The sequence below is a fragment of the Pristis pectinata genome, chromosome 31 (assembly GCF_009764475.1).
Source record: "Pristis pectinata isolate sPriPec2 chromosome 31, sPriPec2.1.pri, whole genome shotgun sequence".
Lineage (NCBI taxonomy): Eukaryota > Metazoa > Chordata > Chondrichthyes > Rhinopristiformes > Pristidae > Pristis > Pristis pectinata.
In genome coordinates, this window is record NC_067435.1 from 11,613,666 (window position 1) to 11,636,361 (window position 22,696).

Genomic DNA, 22,696 nt, shown 5'->3' on the forward strand with positions numbered 1-22,696 from the left:
ATCACAAATGGGGATGGCCTGCAGTTTAGATCTCGGTACCTCAGGAACTTTTGAGTCAGAACAGGGAAGGATGGGCAACAAAGGATCTACTGGAGGAACTAAGCAGGTCGAGCAGCATCTGTGTGGGGAAACGTTGACGTTTCGGGTCGAGATCCTGCGTCTGGACTGCAACCCTCCACAGATGCAACTCGACCCACTGTGTTCCTTCAGCAGAGTGTTGCTCCAGGTTCCAGCATCTGCAGTCTCTTGTGTCTGCAGCGAAGAGGGATACTGGTTCCTGGGATGAGACGGGGGCTTGTACTATGAGAAAACATTAAATGGGATAGCCTTATACTCAGTGAGGATTAGAAGAATGAGGTGACCTCACAGAGTCCTATAAGGTGCTGAGGGGGAAGATGCTGACAGACTGTTTACTCATATTTTATACTTCCATAACTACATACCATTTTGGCCCAACAAGTCACTGAGAAATCCGATTACCCACTAATTTTCCCTGTTACCTATTCCTCCTACATTCCCAGGCTGGAGAGTCTAGAGTCAGGGACACAGTCTCGAAACAAGGCTCTTCATTCTGAGCTGAGAGAAATTTCTTCACCCAGAGGTTTGTGAATTTTTGGCGCTCTCTTCTCCAAGGGCTGCAGGTGCTCAGTTGTTGAGTATATTCAAGCTGGAGATCCACAGATTTGGGGACCGGGAGTGAACCTGGGGATCAGGTGGGAAGGAGGACTTGAGGTACATGGTTAGCCTTCACCTTGATGAATGGTGGAGCAGGCTCCTACGGCTATTCTGATGTGAAGTGACCCTGAACATCACAATCATTGGAGATTGGTTCTGGTGTTTATGTTCTTTTACCCCAATTTGTTTTTTCTTTACTGCACCATTTCTGAAGTTCCTTGTTACCAGGGTAACAAGTCTCTGGTTCCTGAAGAGCCAACGGGTGGGGCTTAAAGGTGAAAATCAGCAGGGTTGAAATGTCTAATACAAGAGAGCATGCATTTAAGGTGAGAGGGGAAAGTTCAAAGGAGATGTGCGGGGCAGGTTTTCTTTTACACAGAGAGTGGTGGGTGCCTGGAATGTGTTACCTGGGCTGGTGGTGGAGGCTTATACGTTAAAGGCGTTTAAGAGACTCCTAGACAGGCACGTGAATATGCAGAGAATGGAGGGATATGGACATTGCGTAGGCCAAACTAATTAAACTTGACCAGTGGTGGTGGGGTTATCTGAAAAGCTCAGAAAAATTGCCCTCTAGTATTAGACACTTTGACCTTGGGAAAAACAAGCTCCTGCTGACTCTCAACTTTAAGGCCCACCCATTGGCTCTTCAGGAACCAGAGACTTGTTACCCTGGTGACAAGGAACTTCAGAAATGATGCGGTGAAAGAAAAAACAAATTGGGGTAAAAGAACATAAACACCAGAACCAATCTCCAACGATTGTGATGTTCAAGGTCACTTCACATCAGAATATGCAGAGAATGGAGGGATATGGACATTGTGTAGGCCAAACTAATTAAACTAGTTTAGTTAGGCCTTTAATTACAAGTTTAATTAGTTTGGTGCAACACTGTGGGCCGAAGGACCTGTTCCTCTGCTGTACTGTTCTATGAGCCAGCAACATTGTCAATTTTGTCCTCACATCCACGTACATGGATGTTCGAGCTGTCAGAATGTGTGCAGATACCTCCGCAGATGAAGAATTTGAGGAGAAGGCTATCCTGCCCAGTGGTGCTGGGGTTACCCGAAAAGCTTGGGAAAATTGAAATCCTCGCCACAGTTAAGGGACAAGCATTTAACAGGCTGCAGCCTACAGGACTGGAAGGAGGATCTGACTCAGTTGCTCTTTCTGGCCACATGGATACAATGGGTTCCTATAATGTAAATTTCTTTGATCGTATTAGCCACTCACTGCAGACCCTGGATGCCCTTGTTGGTATGGTACAGAACCACACCAGCGTAAAGGCAGACATCTATTTAAAACAACTTGCAGTTGTCCCTAGCAACAATCCAAAGGAAAGGAAAAAGCAATCTGGGCGATATACTCTGCTTCTTCCTGAATTTAATTAGAATTTATTAAGCAGACATTGGACATAGAGAAGGCCTTCCTCCCCAAACCACCAGGACAATGGTGTTCCAGTGTCCTTCCCCTCTACAGTTCTGTTGGAGGATGAGCTACAGATTTGCATTTCTATAGTGCCTTTCACATTCCTTTCAGAATGCCCCTATGCAGTGGATAAAGTACTTCTAAAGAGTAATTACTGTTGTCATGTAGGACTTGTGGCAGTAACTCTGGCACAGCAAGCTGCCACAAAGATCAATGCGATACTAATCAGATGGTTTCTACTTTAGCCCCACTGTAAGGGACTAATGATGAGCAGAACTTCTCCAAAAAAGTGCCCCGGGATCTTTTAATCCCTCCCGAGAGGGTAGACAGGGTCTTAACTGGTTTAACTTTTCATGTCAAGTCAAGGGAACAAGGCAAGGCCTCAAGTCCATCTCAGTTGCCAGGCAACGGGAATAATGGTGCATGAGTAATGAAAATAATAAAAATGGAGGAGGCAAAAGTTAAAACAGATGGATAGGGCCCTCTGATACCAATAAGATGCTAATGAATAACTAATTGTGCAATAAACGTCTTTAATAAATCCCAACACCAGATGCATTGGTTGATTTACATTTCAGAGGACTCCTGATTTGACCCCAGTTCCGGCGATGGAGGCCTCCTGTTGAAAAAGGTAAAAGTGATTTAAACAAAAAAAAAACACGAGCTCCATAACCCCAGTGGCAACTCACACATGCAGGATGCTGCACTCCAATGCTTGGACATGGCTGATCAACCACCCTCACTCCCCCTAGACCCCAAACCCTTTGGCATTCCTTCAGAAATCTCTGGCCGGGAATGTCAAAGCCACCTCTGCCAAGGTAGGAGGGAGTCAAAGCCAGGCACAGCTCCAGAACCAAGGCACGGAGACACCACCGAGGTCTATACCAGGGGTTCCCCATTGGGTCACGGTGGCAGCATGAAGATGTAAACGATGCAAATGGTCAGTTTGCAACAGTAATCGTGGGGGTGGGGGGGGGGGAGAGGCGGGGGGGGGGAAGTGGGCTCAGTGACGTGCGTCTTCAGCTTGCAACATGCAGTGCCAACTGGTGCCAGGTGAAACAAGCTGGTGAGAGTTGGCACCACTTGCAAATGGTAAACATCAACTGTTTCTAACATCAGTGCTCCTCACTCAGCTCTATCGTGTTTCCCTTCTCCCCCACCCCCGACCTCGGGCCTGCCTCTATGAACGGGAACGGCTCCCACCAGATTTGTTCATGTGACTACGTGAATGGACAGTGCACAGTGGGAGTTTGTTGGCAGCACAGGTGAACTGGATCCTGCTCTGTTGGATGTCAATGCACCTTCCTAACTGAAGTCACTGGAAATCAATTTGGTTCAGGAACCCTGGCTGATTTTTCCCTGATTCCACAGAAACAGGGGGAGGGCATTCAGTTCCTTGAACCTGTTTTGCCTCTCAATCAGATCATGACAGCTGATACCTGACTCCACAGACCCACTTCGTCCCCACTGACTTGATGCCTCTGGTTATCAAAAAGTGATTAATCTCAGAATTAAAGTTAACAATTGACCCCAATTCATTTACATTTCCAGAAGAAAGTTCCAGATCTCTGCTACCCTCTGTGTGTAGAAGTGTTTTCGAACCTTTCTCCAAAAATCTGTCTCTGATATTGAGTCTTTGCTCCCAGATCCAATTCCCCACCCAATGAAACAGCTCTGTGATGAACGTATTTGGTTATTCCACTAGAATTACACTTACTATTCTTTTATCACAAGGTATCTTTATTTTACTGGCAGTACTTCTGGGATTTAGTGAACAAGAGAAACATAATCTAAAAGGCAGGTATGATTCTGTATAGTGAGCAATTGGATAGGACTCTTGACTATAATTCTTATTAAAGCCTTTGTTCTATGTTATAAGAGAGGGGCGAGGGAGAGGGTGTGTGTGAGAGAGAGTGAGTGAGTGAGTGAGAGAGAGAGTGAGAGAGAGAAAACAAATGTTTAAGAGCATACATGCTTCCTTGCACATACAAGTACATGTGTGTACACATGTGAGCTTCTACACATTTGTAAGTGTGCAACCTGTTGTTTAAGGTTGTGGCAATTGCAACCAGTCACTCCAACAGCTTTGAACCGAAGTGGTTCAGCCAGTTATGGTTTATTGAAGGAATATGGAAGAATTTGTCAACATTACAAAGATTTCTTAACTGACTTCCCCAACAAAGTGTAAAGTTATAATACCTTGACATCTTTGACAGCATTTTGGCAGCTTCAGGACTATCTTTCCGAGTTGAAATGTCAATGCCAGCAGTTGCCAGCTACATAAAGTAGGTGCAGTTAGGCTTCTTTGGGCAGTTAAGGTATTCCAGAAAGGCCTACAAGTCCAAGGAAGAACATCGATGGGTTTGAGGAATGGCTTTGTTAGTTAGCAAGAAAAGAGCTCACATCTTCAGCTGCTTCATCAACGACCTTCCATCATGATTAGAGAGTATGGATTATGAGGAGAGACTAAGGGAGCTAGGGCTTTACTCATTGGAGAGAAGGAGGATGAGAGGAGACATGATAGAGGTGTACAAAATATTAAGAGGAATAGATAGAGTGGACAGCCAGCGCCTCTTTCCCAGGGCACCAATGCTCAATACAAGAGGGCATGGCTTTAAGGTAATGGGGGGGGGATGCTCAAGGGAGATGTCAGAGGGAGGTCTTTCACCCAGAGAGTGGTTGGTGCATGGAATGCGCTGCCTGGGGTGGTGGTGGAGGCTGATACGTTGGTCAAATTCAAGAGATTGTTAGATAAGCATATGGAGGAATTTAAGATAGAGGGATATGTGGGAGGAAGGGTTTAGATAGTCTTAGGAGTGGTTTGAAGGTCGGCACAACATGGTGGGCCGAAGGGCCTGTATTGTGCTGCATTGTTCTATGGTTCTATAATGTCAGACGTGGCGGTGTTCATTAATGATTGTGCAATTTTCAATTCAATCTGGAGATCTTCAACAAATGAAGCAGCCAACATCAGTAGAGTGCAAGATCTTCAGGCATGGGCTGATAAGTGGCAAGTAACGTTCACACCAAACCAGTGCCAGTCAATGACCATCTCCAACAAGAGGGGGCATAACCACCTCCCACTGACATCTCACAGCATTACTGTTTCCAAGTCACCCATGATCAATATGTTGGACCCAAGATTCAACCATCATAATCAGTATGGCCATAGGACAGCTCTGAGGTGAGTGACTCACCTCCTCATTCTGCAAAGCCTTTCCATAGTCTACAAAGCAGACATCAAGACTTTGATGGAATACTCTCTTAGAGAGGAGTTCCAACAACCTCAAGAAGTTCAATAACATCCAATGTGAAGCATCCTTCTTGATTGGTAGTCCATCCACCATCCAAAACATTCACTCCTTCCACTATTGGCACACCATAGCTGCAGTGCGTCATATCTACAAAATTCACTGCCAAGGCTTCTTCAACAGTACCTCCCAAACTAACACCAATAAGGACAAAGCTACAGGAGTAGGGGGACACCACCTCCTGTGGGTTCCCCTCCACATCATCCTGACTTGGAAATATACCACTGTTCCTCCAAAATCGCTGGGTCAAAATGCCGAAGCTCCTGACCAACAGCACTGTGGAACTGCCTTTGTCGGAAGAGTCTCAGCAGCTCACCATCATCTTCACCAAGAGAAACTAAGGCTGGTCAAAAATTAACGCATTCGTGAAAGAATTAAAAACAAAACACAGGCGACAAACTACACTCAGCAGTGGCGATGAAGTTCAGGTTTTGATGAGATTTAACAAGGGAGGTGGAGAAGCCAAATACCCTGTGCTGGCTGCTGGGTCCACTGTTACTCATCAGCTACATTAACGACTTGGATGAGAATGTTGTGGGCATGATTAGTAAGTTTGTGAATGGCACTAACATCAGTGGTACAGTGAAGAAGGTTATTTAAGATTACACTGGGAAAACAAACATCAGATTGAATTTAACTTGGACAAGTGCGAAGTGTTGAATTTTGTGAATTTAAAGCAGGGCACGACTTACACAGTAAATGGCAGGGCCCTGGGGAGTGTTGTAGAACAGAGAAACCAAGGGGTACAAGTACTTAGTTCCCTGAAAGTGGCTACACAGGTAGACAGGGTGGAGAAGAAGGCATATGGCACGCTCGCTTTCACTAGTCAGGGCACTGAGTACAAGAGTTGGGACGTCATGTTACAAGAGTACAAGATGTTGGTGAGACCACACATGTTGTGTGAAGTTCTGGTTGCCGAGCGACAGGAAGGATGTCATTAAGTTGGAAAAGGTGAAGAAAGGATTCACAAGAATGTTACCAGGTCACAGTTTTTTTTCCCTAGGATATGGGAGTCTAAAACTGGAGGGCATTGATGTAAGGTGAGAGGGGAAAGATTTAAAGGGGTCCTGAGGGGAAACTTCTTCACACAGAGGGTGGTGGGTAGGTGGAACGAGCTGCCAGAGGAAGTGGTAGAGGTGGGTACAATGACAACGTTTAAAAGACATTTAGACGGGTACATGGATAGGAAAGGTTGAGAGGGATATGGGCCAAATGTAGGCAAATGGTGTTAGCTCAGGTAGGCAGCATGGACGAGTTGGGCCAAAGGGCCTGTTTTTGTGTTGTGTAACTCTATAACTCTAAATACTTGGCACCTCTTTAAACTAATGACAGTAGGAAGTGCTCTCAAAGCTCGGTCAAACATGTGTTCAATGCACAGAGGAAAACAAGTTTCGAGAATGAACGGTCTATAACAACACCATGGTGAGTACAGCAGTCAAGATGGGAAATGTAGAGGAATGCTTGATAGTGGCTGGTGAGATCATATTAACGTTAGTAAGGGATACTACCTGGTAGCAGAGGGGACGTTGAACAGAGACACAAGAGACTGCAGATGCTGGAACCTGGAGCAAAAATCAAAACGCTGGAGGAACTCAGCGGGTCAGGCTGCATCAGTCCAGATGAAGGGTCTCGATCTAAAATGTCGACTGTCTATTTCCCTCCATAGATGCTGCCTGGCCCACTGAGTTCCTCCAGCATTTTGTTTGCTTCAGGAGGCTGAGTATAACCACAAGGAAGGGGAGAGGTAGCAGTGGAACATTTATATAATCCAGTATCAGAAAATTAATGCCTTGCAAATGAGTATGTGGTGTAAAATTTCACACTTGCTATACGACACCCAGATTGGAAACATGGTCAGCAGAAAGGAGGATGGTAATATTTTGGTACGTAGACCAGGAGACTGGGCTAGCAAGGGGCAAAAGTAATACAGTACAGAAAAGTGTGAAGAGATATATTTGGAGAGAAAATTTGAGGGGAGATTACACAGGCGTATTAAGATTATACAGGGGAGATTGAGGGGAGAATATACAGGTGTATACAACTATTAAGTACAGTTCTAAAGGATATATGGGAACAGGGGGATCAAGGTGTACACTGGCGTAAATCTCTGGAAGTGTCAACATAGATTGAGAGTGCATGATATGTGAGGCATAGAATACCAAAGCAAAGAGGCTATGTTGAATCTTTGTAAAACACTGTTCAAGCCATGTCTACAGTACTGCATCCAATCTATTCACCACAGCTTAGGAAGAAATTGAAGGTCCCCGAGTGGGAGCTGAAGACTTTTACGAGAACAGTTGAGGTGGACAGAAGAGATACCATTAGGGGAACTCACACAGAACAAGGGAGGCGAGGAGATACTGATGGGGTGAGATGAGGAAGGGTGGGAGGAGGCCTGTGTGAAGCAGAAATTTTAATGCAAACCAGAGGGGCCATCAGTCTGTTTCTGACTCAGTGCAATTTTGCAGAAAGTGAGCCACACCCCGGCATACATTTCTGAACACTACTCACTCTTGAAACCATTTTTTTTCTTTGTGGATTGTCCTGTGTTATTGAGGGAGGAAATACTTGCAAGTGTTCTCAGGATGAAAGCTGATAATCCACTGAATCAGGATGTCTCGCTGCTTTGCAATATTGGCTATCTTCCACTCCAGGTTTTACAAGTATCCTCTCAAATACTCCATCCTAATGTTGGTTGAGCGTGGCCAACATTTGTTTTCAAACCTCGCAGGAGATATCCATTCGCAGGAGATTCCAGCAACTTGAGGATGTTTGGAAAGAGCAGGATTTCAGGAGAACAGTTCACTGACTGGGACCAAACATGTTAGTTTCACTTAACAGTATCGAAGGATGTAAAATTAAGAACATCCCATTGGTACCAAATTACATGGATCTGCACCATTGGGGATTTCTGAAACACCTTTCAGGATGCTCCAACGTGCTTCACAGCCAATAAATTCATATTGAAGTGTGGTCTCCATTGTAGCATAGGAAACACAAAAGCCAATTTGTACACAGCAAGCTCCCACAACCAGCAGTGTAACCATGACCCTGTAACCTGCTTCAGTGATGTTAATTCAAGGATAAATTCCGGCTGGGCACAGTGTAAAGGCTTCCTTACACTACTTCATGTCATGGGACTTCTTTTTTTACACCCCAGAGCCTCAGTTAATGCCTCAGCTGATAGGCAGCACCTCCGGCAGTGGGGCACACCCTCAATACTGCACTGCAGTGTCAGCCTCAAGTATCCGGGCTGGGACTTGAACCAACAACCCTCAGACTTAGAAGCAAGAGCGGTATTCAGCAAGCCGTAGCTGACACTTTGGTTGAATTTGGTTAAAGCAATGGGGTTTGTCGACTCTCAACTGTGTTCCTCTTGCAAGAATGACTCCGAGCTTATGGTCACCTGTCACTTTAAATCTCCATCTTGTGCCTTTTTGATCTTCGCCTCCTACATTGTTCCAAAGAAGCTCAATGCAAACTTGACGGGTAACCAGATAAAGGTCTTTACAATTATGGACGGATAGATAGGCTTGAAGTACGGGTGGTATTTCAACTTGTAGGAGTCCAGAAGTTGGGTTGATGAATACGACATTGGGTCTCATAAATCCAGAAGGGAATTCAGGAGGAACTCCTTTACCCAGGGAGTGGTGAGAATGTCACGACCACAAGGTGTAGTTGAGGCGAAAATTGGCCATGGTTTTAAGGGGAAGTAGGACTAACTCAAGAGAGAGACATGCTGCCAGAGTGAACTGAGGAGGGGCGGAAAGAGTGGGAGTGTGTGGACTATCATGGACCTAAAGGGCCGAATGGCCTTTTCTGTGATGTAAACTCCACATGGAGCAACTCATCTTTCCACTAGCCTGTTACAGCCATCTAGACCCTCAACTAGGTTCAACAGCTTTGCATAACACTTCTGTTATTCCCATTCACACCTCCCGTTGACCCCTTTTGTTTGGTTTTCTTATCGAACCTATTCCCTTTCCCATTCATGTTGCACCATCATCCGCTCCTTACTGGTTTCTACTCCGTCAAGGACTTTCCCTTTTGTTCCCTCCTCCCTTTTCTCTGCATTACAAAGCCTGCTTATCACTGACGTCTTCCGATTCTGAAGAGAGGCCCTCAGTATGAAACATTGATTGTGCTTCCCTCATTGTTGTAATTGTTTTCTCTTGCAAAAATTGTGTATAATTTATGTTTAATTCATGTTTTTCTCGTGAATGCTGCTTATCTGATGCGACGTGCCTGTGATGCTGCTGCAAGTAAGTTTTTCATTGCACCTGTGCACACATGTACTTGTGCTCATGACAATAAACTCAACTTTGACTCTCCGCAGATGCATCCTGACTCACTGGTCATTTCCTGCATTTCTTATCTTTACCCCAACAGTCAGTGGCTTCAGATGAGCTGGTAAATAGCTTAAGTTTCTCAGCGGATGAAGATGAAGGTTGAATATTGGAGATCATTGTATGTTCCATACCTAGTGCACTTGTCTGTGATTAGCTTTTGCTCTTAGGGGACATTGGATGGTTGCCACTTCTGGTGTCTACACCTCACCTTTGATAACTATCTCTGAAATACCATGAATGTTAATTTAGAATACTTTTGGACATCATGTGGACCCTTTTTTTGTATGTCCTAAAGGCAAGAAAGTGCCTTTGAAGCTTACTCACCATTGTTCTGTTGCAACAGATAGATTGTGCACAGTGAGATCCCACAACAATACTTTTTTTGTAAGGAATGTTGATGTTCAAAGGATAAAAATTGGACAGGACTCCAGGGGAAACTCCCCTGCTCTTCTTCACATTGGTCACGGAGGGAGAAGATGGCACCTTGATTTAACGGCTCATTGGACAGTCCAACACTCCCTCAGTACTGCACTGGAGCATCAGCCTAGTGGGCTTGAACCCACGACCTGACTCTACCCCACAGGTGAATAAACAAGATCTCACACTTTGGTGACCGAAGTCTCACCAAGTCGCAGTTGAGCACCAAAACATCTGCCATGCATCAACATGCAACATGCAACCACGTTTCTCAATCTAGGTCTGTGCTAATATTCTACCCTCACCGATAACTTACACTGCATCCAACCAGGATCCAACTCAACTCTTCAACCGACATGCAATGTGTGGGATCGCTCTCCTCCCCCTAGCGACAGGGAGAAGATGATCCCACTCTAGGAGGTACTGGGCGTGATTGGTACAAGTGATTTGGTGTGGACCAACGATCCCATGAATCCTGCACACACTCCGGGAGCCTGAGGGGCTGACGTTTGACATAAAAGGTCTTGGAGACAGACGCCCTTGTTGTTTCCAAGGGGATTCGAGCAAATCACTAGTCCCAAACACGAACAAACGCAATTCCTATCGCATCAGCGTGCAACAAGTCAGGTCTGGTGTAAAGGGCCAAGGACTATTTAACATTCAGAAACTCCTAAAAGCTTAATAGTCCAAGATTTTGAAGGATTTATATTATTTCAACTTTATATTTGTCTGAATAGTTACCACTTTGTAGAGAGTCACATCTACATTCATACGCATAGTTTTATTGATATACATCTTACATCCTGGATTGTGTCAAGCTTACTGAGTGTTGAAGCTACACTTATTTCTTCAACTTTCATTAATGTAATCGGGCTAATGTTCTAAGGGGGGGTGGGTGGGGATTATGATATGGTGGGGGTCTGGGAGTAGCTGGATAACATTTCCCTAACATGTCAACTCTGTTCTTTCCCAATTCGGAATAAGGGCTCTCCCTTTATCCAGAGATATTACCTGGATTGAGAATGCTCACTTCACTACACTGGCTTCCAATTGATCTGCTGAAATCTGGAACTTTTCATGGGAATGACAGTGCTTACTACATCTCTACGCACCATCTGTGGTCCTGTCAACGACGGTGAAATCCTCTCTCTTAGTACCCTTGTCCAAATAGATAACACAAGATCACCATGGATGATAAGGTCTTCAGCCCATCTTAATTCATATCAGAGACGTGCTTACAGTCCTGAGGTTGAAACATCAGTGGCAAAGTGTGCTCTCAATTCCCAACCCTAACAACCCTTCACAAAGTGGTGGTGAACACCCCATCCGCCACCCTAACCACGGACTTGAGTGTTGTCAGTCTGGTGAAGGTGCTCCCACAGTGCTGTTTGGGGAGGGAATACCAGGATTTAGACCCAATGATGAAGGAACAACGATACACTTCCAAGTTAGAACAATGTGCACCTTGAAGGGGAATCCAGAGATGGTGGTGGTGCTCCCAGACACCAGCTGCCCTTGTCTTTCTCGATGGTAGATGTTATGGGCTTGGGAGGTGCTGTCAGGTTAACCTTGGTGAGTAACTAACAGTTCATTTTGTGAATGGTAGACACTCGTGAACCAGAGGAAGTACATGGTTAGGGTGGTGGATGGGGTGCCAATCCAGCAGTCTGCTTTATCCTGGATGGTATCAAGTTTCCCGAGCGTTGGAGCTGCACTCATCCAGGTAGGTGGAAAACATTCTATCACACCCCTGACCTCTGCCTTGTAGGAAGTGGAAAGGCTTCGGGGAGTCCAGAAGTGAGTCACTCGTCACAGGATACCCAGCATCTGACCTGCTCAACAGTATTTGTGGGGCTTTATATGAAGCAATGCTTACTCATCTGAACTTGCTTCATCTTGTTCTACTCTGCTTATTTTATAGCTATCCTTGTTTAATTTTTCCTACACATTTAATAATCTTATGCCCCTCTGTAAAACCACATTACAGATTTTTCTAGACCTTGTTCAAAACTCAGGCAGCTGGCACTCAGACCTCTCTGCCTCGATGTCCACCCAACCCAAAGGTGATAATGTTCTCTTCCAGATGGTTATACCCAACTCTCCTCCACTCACTTCCTTCTACAATACACAGGCTTGATGCACCAAACTCTGACCTGTTTCAGCTTTAGTGTTGCCTTGCATTGTTGATCAATAGCAAGCTATTTGGCCATTAGGGAACAAGAACTAGTCGGCCATTCAGCCCTTTGATACTGATCCAATATTCAATGATATCATGGCTGATCCAATACCTCAACATCATCTTCCCCTCCAGTCCCCGTATCCATTGATTGCCAGGGTGAATGAAGATTCATCAGTGACAAGTCTTGAACAGGACTGAGAACCCTCACCCCTGAGGCAGAATATTCCATAAATGTACAAGGTGAGCAAAAGACATCAGGATTGAAATTTAAACCTCAGAAAGGTTTGCAATCTCAACTGCAGTAAAACAATTCTGCTGTAAAAACTTAAAGAAAAGTCACTGTGTAACAGAGAACTTGAGATCACCAAAGAGTTTTGGGCATGTGGGTAGCACAACAGACTGGAAATTAATTGCGGAGTTCTGAATTAAGATGACCCATGAGTTCCCCACTGGGGCCAAGTTGAGGGACATAGGTCACGTCACAAATCATTGACAATCTACACATAGTTTTCACAAAGAAACTTGATGACTGCCTGTAAGAGGAAAAGCTGCAGAGTTGTGGGTAAAAAGCATGAGAGTGGGATTAATTGGAGAACTCGTTCAAAGAGCTAGCACGAGGGCACTGGGCCAAATGGCCTCACTCACTGCTGTAGGATTCTATTGGCTCAGGATTAGATTGTGGGTCTACACTATTGGGTGGGGTGACGGTGAGGGAACATTTCTGGATTATCATCAAGAAACCTGGGCTGATGATCCTGATACAGGAGTTCAAACCCAGCCACGTCAGTGGGGGTGGAGGGGATTTGAATTCAGTTAGTTGAGTAAAGAGCCGGTATCAATGATGGAAACCATGAATCTACGGGATTTACATAAAACCCCAAGCTTTGTAGAGCTCTATCCTTCTGCCTTGCCTCCCACATACAACTCCTGAACCACCACAATAGGGTTGACTCTTAATTTCCCAGCAAGACACTCAGTTCAAAGACAATAGGGGATGAACTAGAAAAACCGTCCTTATCAGCAACTGAAATATAAAAAAACCACATCCACTGTATGAATCAAGAACAAATTTCCAGTAACTCCCATGTATCATACACACCAAGACTCTAATTCTGATTATGCTGAATGTTTCAGACAATGACTCATGCTTGAATCTTGAGGCCAAGGTTACAGGGAACACATCAATGTGAGGATTAGACAAGCAGATTTTCTACTCTCATAAAACTATAGGAGAGATTTGCATTTCCATGGTGCCCACCTCCCTTTCGGGATGCCCCAAAGCTCTCAACAAAGTCCTCCTGAAGTGTGATCACTCTTGTAATGTTGGAAACACAGCAGCTAACCTAAACACAGCAAGCTCCAACAGACAGCGGTGTGATAATGACTAGTTAGTGTGTTTGTGATGTTCAGCGAGGGGTAAACATTGGTTCCAGGTTAGCTGGCAAAGTAATTCTGCTCTTCTTCAAAATAGCCCCATGGGACTTTGAGGTCCACCTGAGGGAGAAGATAGAGTTTGTTTGAAAGGTGGCATCACCGACTGGAGCATCAGTCGAAATTTTTGTGTGTCCTCCCTACAGAGGGACTTAAGTCGATGATCTTCTCTCGGAGAGTGTCACCCACAGAGCAAAATCAGAAATATTGGACTTGTCAACTTAAAATGCTGAACATGTACAGCAAATGAAGGGAGCTAGAACAGAGGGAACTAGGAGTACAAGTACATGGTCCCCTGAAAGTGGTGTCACAGGTAGATGCAGCTGTACAGACATCGGTGAGGCTGCATCCGGAGTATTGTGTACAGTTTTGGTCACCCTGTTATAGGAAAGAGGTCATTAAGCTGGAAAGAAAATTTACAAGAATGTTGCCAGGATTTGAGGCCTGAGTTATATGGAGAGGTTGGGCAGGCTAGGATTTTATTCCTTGGAGCGTAGGAGACTGAGGGGTGACCTTAGAGGTGTATAAAATCATGAGGGGCATAGACGGGGTGAATGTACACAGTCTTTTTCCCAGTGAAAGGGAATCAAAAACTAGAGGGTATAAGGTTTAAGGTGAGAGGGGAAAGATTTAAAAGGGACCTGAGGGGCAACTTCTTCACGCAGAGGGTGATGAGTTGTCAGAGAAAATGGTTGAGGCAGGTACAACAACAACATTTAAAAGCCACTTAGACAGGTACATGGATAGGAAAGGTTTAGAGGGATATGGGCCAAACGAGGGCAAATGGGGCTAGTTTAGATGGGCAACTTGGTCAGCATGGATGAGTTGGGCTAAAGGGCCTGTATCCATGACTCTGTGAATGGCAGAGAGAGGTTTCAGGTTGGGACCTGTGTCAGAAGTGGCACATTCAGTCTATGGTCCTCTCCTTAAATCTTCCCTCCCTCCTTCCTCAGGCATGTCCTGTCCAATGTTTGGTTATTTTGTTAAAGGGACTTCTGTTGTTCCATCCCTGGTGAGTGGGCACACCCAAACTCCTCCCATCCTTTCCCTGTTCATGAATAACCTTCCCACAAGGATATGGATGTGAGAATGTTTTGGTGGCTTAGATAAACTCTCCAGTTATACTTTATAATGCTGGGCGTCCCAGGCAGGAAGGAATAATGAGGGACGTTACATGGAGCATGTATGCAAAGGTGTGGGAATAAATCTCAGCATTGTTTTGCTCGTGGGTGGGGGAAGAATGTACTGTTACAGACAGCACCTAGTAAACTCCATCACTAACTGCAAAATGCCATAATCCAACAAACCTAATCCACGTTTACTGTGGCCCCAAACTCTCTCTGGGTACCAATGTCACACGAGTCATCTCACCCCGCCTTCTGTGTCAACAATTTCCTCGTTCATAGAACATAGAACAGTACAGCACAGGAACAGGCCCTTCAGCCCATGATGTTGTTCCGAACTAATTAAGCTAATGATGCCTAATTACACTAGTCCCATTCTGCCTGCACTTGGTCCATATCCTCCATTCTCTACACATTCCTGTTCTTAAACAAATTTCCTGAATATTGCTTCTCCAAACCCTAAAACCAGGTTGAAATCATGATAAAAAAAATGGAATCAGCAAAAGAAAGCTGTAAATTATATAACTAATTTGTTTTGTTGTCTTTCTGCCTCTCCCCTCCTTCCTCTTGTCTGCTCGAATGGTTGCTGGTACTGATCCTGAGCACCCCCCCCCAATACAAGGAAAGACCATGGACTGACTGCCCCACTCCCAAGTCTCCATCTTGCCAAAGTCACACAACCCATGAGGTTGTCATGTGATCTTACTGCTTATTATTATTCAAGAACAGGGCTCAGTCTATGGCCAATAAGCTGGTAAGTTGCCTCATTTTTATTCCATGAAGGCATTGAACAGTTTAATGGGATATGCGGGAGGAAGGGGTTAGGCAGTGTGAGGGTGGTTTGATGGACAGCACAACATGGTGGGCCGAAGGGCCTGTTTTGTGCTGTATGGTTCTATGGTTCTATGGTTAATTTAAAGATGTCTCACTGTCATTATTTCATGTTCACTTCCTACTTGGTTCTGTTCAAACTCATGATGTAAATGAGTATAAACCAATGCCAATAATATAAAAAATGGTCATTTATTGGTCAAATTTGCTGTAATAGCAAAAATCACAGACCTCTCCTTGGTAACAACACAAGTGCTGGTACAGTACAACCAGTCCAATCTGAACTTGGAAAACCAATGAGATGGAAGATACTTAAGTAAACAAGTGCCCTCCTTGGAGTACTGAATCTTAAAGGCACATCATGTTATTTGCTGGGTTAAAGTAGGACAAGATGTACAAGCCTTAAGAATCCTTCCATCACCCCTCACTTACTCCATTCCTTCACTGTCAGAACACCAGGATTACATCAGCAAATGACATCTTACCAGAACAACAGAAATATCAAGGATGTGCAAAGCCATTCAGTGCTGAGCCAGATGACCTCATTCACCCAGTCTAACCAGAACACTCTAATCATGCAAATTGCTGCATACTTTAATTATCCATTAAGAAAAACTGTCCTTTTGCTGAGAGCGGTTTAAATGCATCTTCATTCATTCATTTAAACATTGGCTCCCTAATATTAGTGGCCTGACTGAGCTAAAAGTAATGCTGTGTTCAGCCAGCAGTAATATTTTATACTGAAATCAACGGGAATAACCATTAACAACCTTCTCCCTGGGGTGGAGAGCTTACACTGCTGTGGAGATTCTGTATAATTAAGATCATTCATTCCAAACCTCCTAAGTTCCTTTTAAAATGCAATAGTTCGAGCACTCTATGATAGGTATAATACCACTGTCATACTGCATTCAAAATCCACTGACTGTGCCTTCCAGTACATGTATTCCAATACACTTTGGTTACGTGTTTAAACCCAAATGAAACTACCAACATGATGTTGGACTACTGAATGGTCACAAACATAAAAGCGTGGCTTTATCCTGTTACTCATGTCCTAACCTAGAATGAATGGGGATTATCACAGGATCCCACATACATCTTCAGCTGGTTGTTGGAGGTGACTGATGGAAAAAAAATGGTAGGAAAATGAGAGGAGCAAAAAGAATGAAAAGTCAAATCGACAACTCAAAACAGAGGGAATTTGTGCGTGAGGGTAATGAAGGAAAATTGAAGCTCTGAAGTGCACCAGATGGAACATTAGTAGAAATTTGAATCGTATATTTGACAACAATACCTCATGTGATTATTGGTTAAAGTGGACCGATCAAACAAAGCCCCAACCAATAGTCAAACCCTTGTTGCTGTTGATCTACAGTCTACATTACAGCATTGCATTCAGAAACAACATCGAAATCGTGTTTACTACTTAGCCATTTTCACAACTTTCAGTGTTTTCACAAGTGTATATAATCTTTTTTCTCTTTCTATCCCCACCTTAACATGCAAACACCGATGGGGTGGGGAACAAGGTCTGCAAACCATTTTTTTTATTCTGTCACAAGATGCAGGTGTCCCCGGAAAGGTCAGTGTTTATCACCCATCTCTAATTACCCTTGTGAAGATGGTGGGGAACTGCCACCTCAAACTACTGGTGAAGGTTACTCCTACAGGTTTGCTGGTGAGAGAGTTTCAAGACTTAGACACAGCGATGATGAAGGGTCCAAGTCAGGGTGGTGGTGGGGAACCAACAGGGTGTGGTGTTCTCTTGCCCTGACTTGGAGGTAGATGTTGTGGTTTTAGGAGGCGCTGTTGGAGTTACCTAAGCAAGTAACTGCAGCGCATTGTACACTGCAGTGTGACAGTAATAGCGATGGGTGTGGTCCCAACCAAATCACGTAGGTTGATGAGATCGGTTTACTTTCTGGGCCAGCTTCTGAATGAATTATTCGACAGCCCTACCCCATTCACTGCCTGATACGTGACCTGATTATCCGCAGCGACATTCGGTCACTCAGCTTCACCCCAAGGTGCAGACTGTGCAAGGTTACAGTCCCCGTGGGTGGAAGCCGTCCTGTTGCATCTCACTTGGATCCCTGTCTGAGTCCAGGCAGTGGCTCCCAGCAACTCACAGGGTCTCACCAGGAGTCTGCAGGAACTGTATGACAATCGCTTTGTCTTTACAGTGCTCTGAGGAGTGAATCCTACCTCAATCTCATGCCCACATACAAGGTCCAAAACCTGGAAGCAGCGCACCCACCCGTGATGGGAAAAGCTGGGTGGGAAAGACAGCTACACTGGTACCAAGTGTGGCTCAGGGCCTGACAGAGCACACAGTGGGCTCCTTGCAAAAGATCCCCGGGGTGGCTAGGAATGGAGACTGGCATTAACTAGCATTAGAGTGTTATCTCCTTCCAGGAGAGACCAATTACTGTATAATCAATGGGTTAACGTTAATGGACTTTATGAATGTGATATAAAGTTCTCATCAGCTAGTATCAAGAGGAATTTCTATTGTGTTTGAATGCTGCTGGAAGTCATATGATTTGTCACGGGAGACTGCTCTTCCTGGCCCCTCTGAATCTGGCCCTGAACACTTATGAAAACTTAAAACGTGAAATATTCGCTAAGTACAGTCCGCATGCATCCCCTCCTCTCTCTGCAGGCATAGAGATACAAGCAGAGGCCACATACCGAACCTCTCCGTGAGAGACTGCCATTAAGGAAACCAAACACACCGCAAACACCATTCCTGGGTGGCAAACCCCTTCCAAGCAGGCACAGGAGATGGGGAAGAAACTTACGTGAATGCAAAAGCCACCAGGGCCCCACTGACGACGATGAAGTCCAGAATATTCCAGAGGTCTCTGAAGTACGCTCCCTGATGCAGGACCAAGCCAAGATCAATCATCTTTAAAGAGACAGAGGAAGTAATTAAACGCAGCTGACCTTCAGATTCACCACTCCTTTGTTCCTTACTTTTCGTGCCAGGTGCTGGTGGATTGGCTTGGCATGTCCTGCCCTGTGCCAGCTGACTCATTCTCCAAGTTTCTGAGACTTGGCAGACAGTTCTAGTTGAAGGACGTCACAGCTAAACCCAGTCCCCTCTGCAACTGATAATGATGCAAAGGATTCCCTCTCCTCCACCAAATACATCTTCCTCCCTTCCCCTGATGTTGCCAAACAGGTACAGCAAGCTTGAGGTGCTGTATGACCTTCTCTTGTTTCTCTGTATGGTCTTATCTGAGGTCAGCACAGGCAAACTGGAGCTCCAAGTTGCTGAATCACGGACACCATTCATCAGTGGGGAGGGACTCTCCCCTCCTGTGCCGTTTAAAGACATCATCAACCTCTTGCAGGGTACTGAGTGACACCTACTGAGCCTTACTTAGCTGCTTCTTGGGGCAGGTGTACTGCCAATTCAAAGCTCCTTCAATAACTGTTGGTTCTCTACGCAGCTGATACTCTAGGTCAGTACTGCAAGAGTGAGTGTTCCAATGCCCTGCTGACCACAAAGGTGGCATAAGTCCAGAGTTTGGGAGGTTCTGTCAGAGACAGATGTCTCCTTGAGGAGACACTGGACTATTGGAGGTGGTTTCTTTAAGGTCAAGCATTAAACCGTGGCCCTCATCTCCTTTACCATATGCTGCATAACGTTTATCCCTCAAACAATACCCAAAATATTTTATTGCTGTTTGTGGGATTTTTGTGTGCACAATTTGGCAGTGGTAATTCCTACATTACAACTGATGTAAAACGCTCTGGAATATCCTGAGGAGAACACAAAGGTGATTGTAGATATGCAAATGTATCTTTTCTTTAAACATTCTATCCATGCTCTTAGCTCCTAGCTTCCACACCGTACCACAGCACCATTTTGCATACGGACAAACAAATTAGGAGCAAGTGTCACCCACTTGGCCCTTCAAGCCTGCTCTGTCATTTAATAAGATCATGGGTGATCTGATTCGAACGTCAACTCTGTATTCCTGTCTACCCCACCATAACCCTTCACCCCTTGCTTATCAAGAATCATCCTCATACTGAATGAAAACAGGCCCTTCATCCCATCAAGTCCATACTAACCATCATGAACCTGGTAAGTGATTCTACACTAATTCTATTTTAATCTCCCCACATTCACATTAACTTCCCCCAGGTTCTACCACTCACCTAAATCCATCTCTACTTTAAAATATTCAAAGACTGCTTCCACCCACTCTTTGAAGAGTGTCCACAACCCTCTGAGAAAAAAATTGCCTCGTCTCTATCATACATGGCCATGGGCAATCGCTTATTTTTATACAGCCACACCTAGCTGTAGATTCTTCCACAAGAAGAAACATCCTTTCCACATCCATCCTGTTAAAACCCGTCAGGACCTTATTTGTTTCAATCAAGTCTTCTACACACGAGCAGATACAAGTCCAACCACTCCTCATAAAACAACCTACCCATTCTCCTTAGACTCCATTCCCTTGGTGACGCTTTCCCACCACTCGCTCCCTGCTGAGGTTTGCCACCACTTTCAGCTGTGACTGGTCTCTGCCACTCCATCTGCCTGACCCCCTTTTGCCTCACTGTTAGGTCTCTGGGCCACTGTCCATCATTAAGAATTGCAGAGTACAGGAAAATTTCATGTACTCATAGATAGACAGATACAGGGAAGGAGCAGGCCTTTGGGACCATTGTACCTGTACCTGCCCCTGCCCTTTGGAAGAGTCCACTCCTCCTGCCCTTAATACATATACATCAAATGGTTCCCCTTTAACTGTTTAGCCAATGTCCTTTTAAAAGTTCTGCTTCCACCAGTCTCTCAGGCAGTGACCGTAACACACCGCGTTATTGTATTTCCTCATGTCATCATTGTTTTTCTTGCCAATGACTTTATGTCAGTACTTTATGTGTTCAGTTCTGGTCGCCTCATTATAGAAAGGATGTGGAAGCTTTACAGAGGGTGCAGAGGAGATTTTCCAGGATGTTGCCTGGATTGGAGAGCATGTCTTATGAGGACAGGTTGAGTGAGCTGGGGCTTTTCTCTTTGGAGAGAGGGAGGATGAGAGGTGACTTGATAAAGGTGTACAAGATGATAAAAGGTATAGATCAAGTGGACAGTCAGAGAATTTTTCCCAGTGCGACAATGGCTAAGACGAGGGGGCATAATTTTAAGGTGATTGGAGGAAGATATAAGGGGGATGTCAGAGGTAAGCTTTTTATACAGAGAGTGGTGGGTGTGTGGAACGCACTGCCGGCAGAGGTTGTGGGGGCAGATACATTAGGGACATTTAAGAGCCTCTTAGATAGACACATGAATGATAGAAAAATAGGGGGCTATGTGGGAGGGAAGGGTTAGATACATCTTAGACCAGGATAAAATGTCGGCACAACATTGTGGGCCGAAGGGCCTGTACTGTGCTGTAGTGTTCTGTGTTCTATGTACCCTCTGGTGATTGAGATAAACCTTAAAATGACACAGATGGAGGTAATTTTGGCCATTGTGTCCATGTTGGCTCCCTGCAGAATCCCATTAGTCCCTTTCCCCTTATGTTTGTGTTCCCCTGCAATCTATTCTCCCTTACAACACCCTTTTGATTTTAATTTTTTTGCCATTAACTTACACTCAATTAACCTACCAGCACAGCTCTGGGGGGAGATCAGAGCACCCAGGGGAAACCATGTGGCTATGGGAGAACATGTAGATTCCAGACAAGTGGAACCAGAGAAGCTGGGATGCCAGTGGTGCCCCTGCATGGTCCTGGCACTCAAGGCTTAATCAAGCCTCATTGTCAAACAATAAATAGGGAAGTAGCTCATCTCTTTGGAGCCTTGATGGCTTTCCCCAATTGTCATCCCTGCAGACAGCAACTTTGGTCCATTTCCATGTGATGTCTCTACTAGTTGCTCAGCCAGGTGAAAGCTCAGTAATATGTCACATTGAAGCCAAATGCATTACCATTGTTTGCTAGCATCACCACACATTGTGCAAAGTTTCTAGATAATTATAGACCAAAAATAAGCCATTCAGCCCAATCCCCCTATCTCCCTTACCCAGCCACCCATTTAAAGGCTTCCTTATTTCCTGCCTCAAGTAGTCCCCACGGGAGTGAGTTCCACATTCCCACCACTTATAGGATGAAGGGGTCAGAGTCAAAGTCCCCACTGGATTTATACATTACGGTCTTGTTTACGGACCCAGTTTTAGGACATTCATTGGAGGAAACATGTTCTGTACAGTTGCCCTGTCAAATACTTCCATACTCTGAAAGATTACTCTCAGGTCGGAGGTGCAGTTGGGAAACAGGCTGGTTTAAATTTGGAAATTCCAGCCGTGTGTTCGTGACCAAACCCAAGTGTTGCTGGGACGGAGTACAACTGAATCAGGAACCTTCGCACGCACGGACAAGAGATGGCGGCTGCTTCTGTTGTGGTCTTGGGTTTCAAAGGGAATTAAGGGCAGACACTCCCCTTTCCAACCTGGGCCAACCTTTGCATCAGGTCAATCAACGTGAGCCAGGTATTGAAGCCAGGACCTCCTCCTCTCTGTGACTCATTCCTTACTGAGCAGTGTTGACTCACCTTAATAACCATCTCAAAAGTAAAGACTCCTGTGAACACATAGTCAAAGTATCTCAAAACCTGTGGAAAGAAGGAATGAAAATGATGAGTGAAACCCGTGTTGCCCATCCTGGTGACAGCTAATAATTAACAACAATCATGATTAAATGCTTCTATCGCCTATACTGACTTATTCTCACTGCAAGAACAAGCAGACAAATGTTAATGTTCTCTTCCCAGGCAACATCCCCAGTATTGCGGCGCTGGTTACATAGTTGGCTCCTCTGGGCGGGCCACACCACTCACATGCCTGACACTAGATTCCCAAAAAAAGCGTAGCCCGTCACAAGCTCGCCCCATCCTGCCGCCCAGTTCGTCTTCATGGTGCCTTGCATCGGG

At 45.0% G+C, this 22,696-nt stretch overlaps 1 protein-coding gene across 4 annotated transcripts in view; it reads right to left on the bottom strand.

Moving 5' to 3' along the window:
* LOC127585070 (voltage-dependent P/Q-type calcium channel subunit alpha-1A-like) overlaps positions 1-22,696 on the bottom strand; it is a 486,564-nt gene that overhangs the window by 124,887 nt on the left and 338,981 nt on the right. For all 4 annotated transcript variants that reach the window (XM_052042225.1, XM_052042224.1, XM_052042223.1 and 1 more), the window contains 2 exons: positions 22,319-22,378; positions 18,547-18,653 (listed from right to left, as the gene is read on the bottom strand). In XM_052042225.1, coding sequence (XP_051898185.1) covers positions 18,547-18,653; positions 22,319-22,378 — 167 coding nt within the window. The remainder of the gene's footprint in view (positions 1-18,546; positions 18,654-22,318; positions 22,379-22,696) is intronic.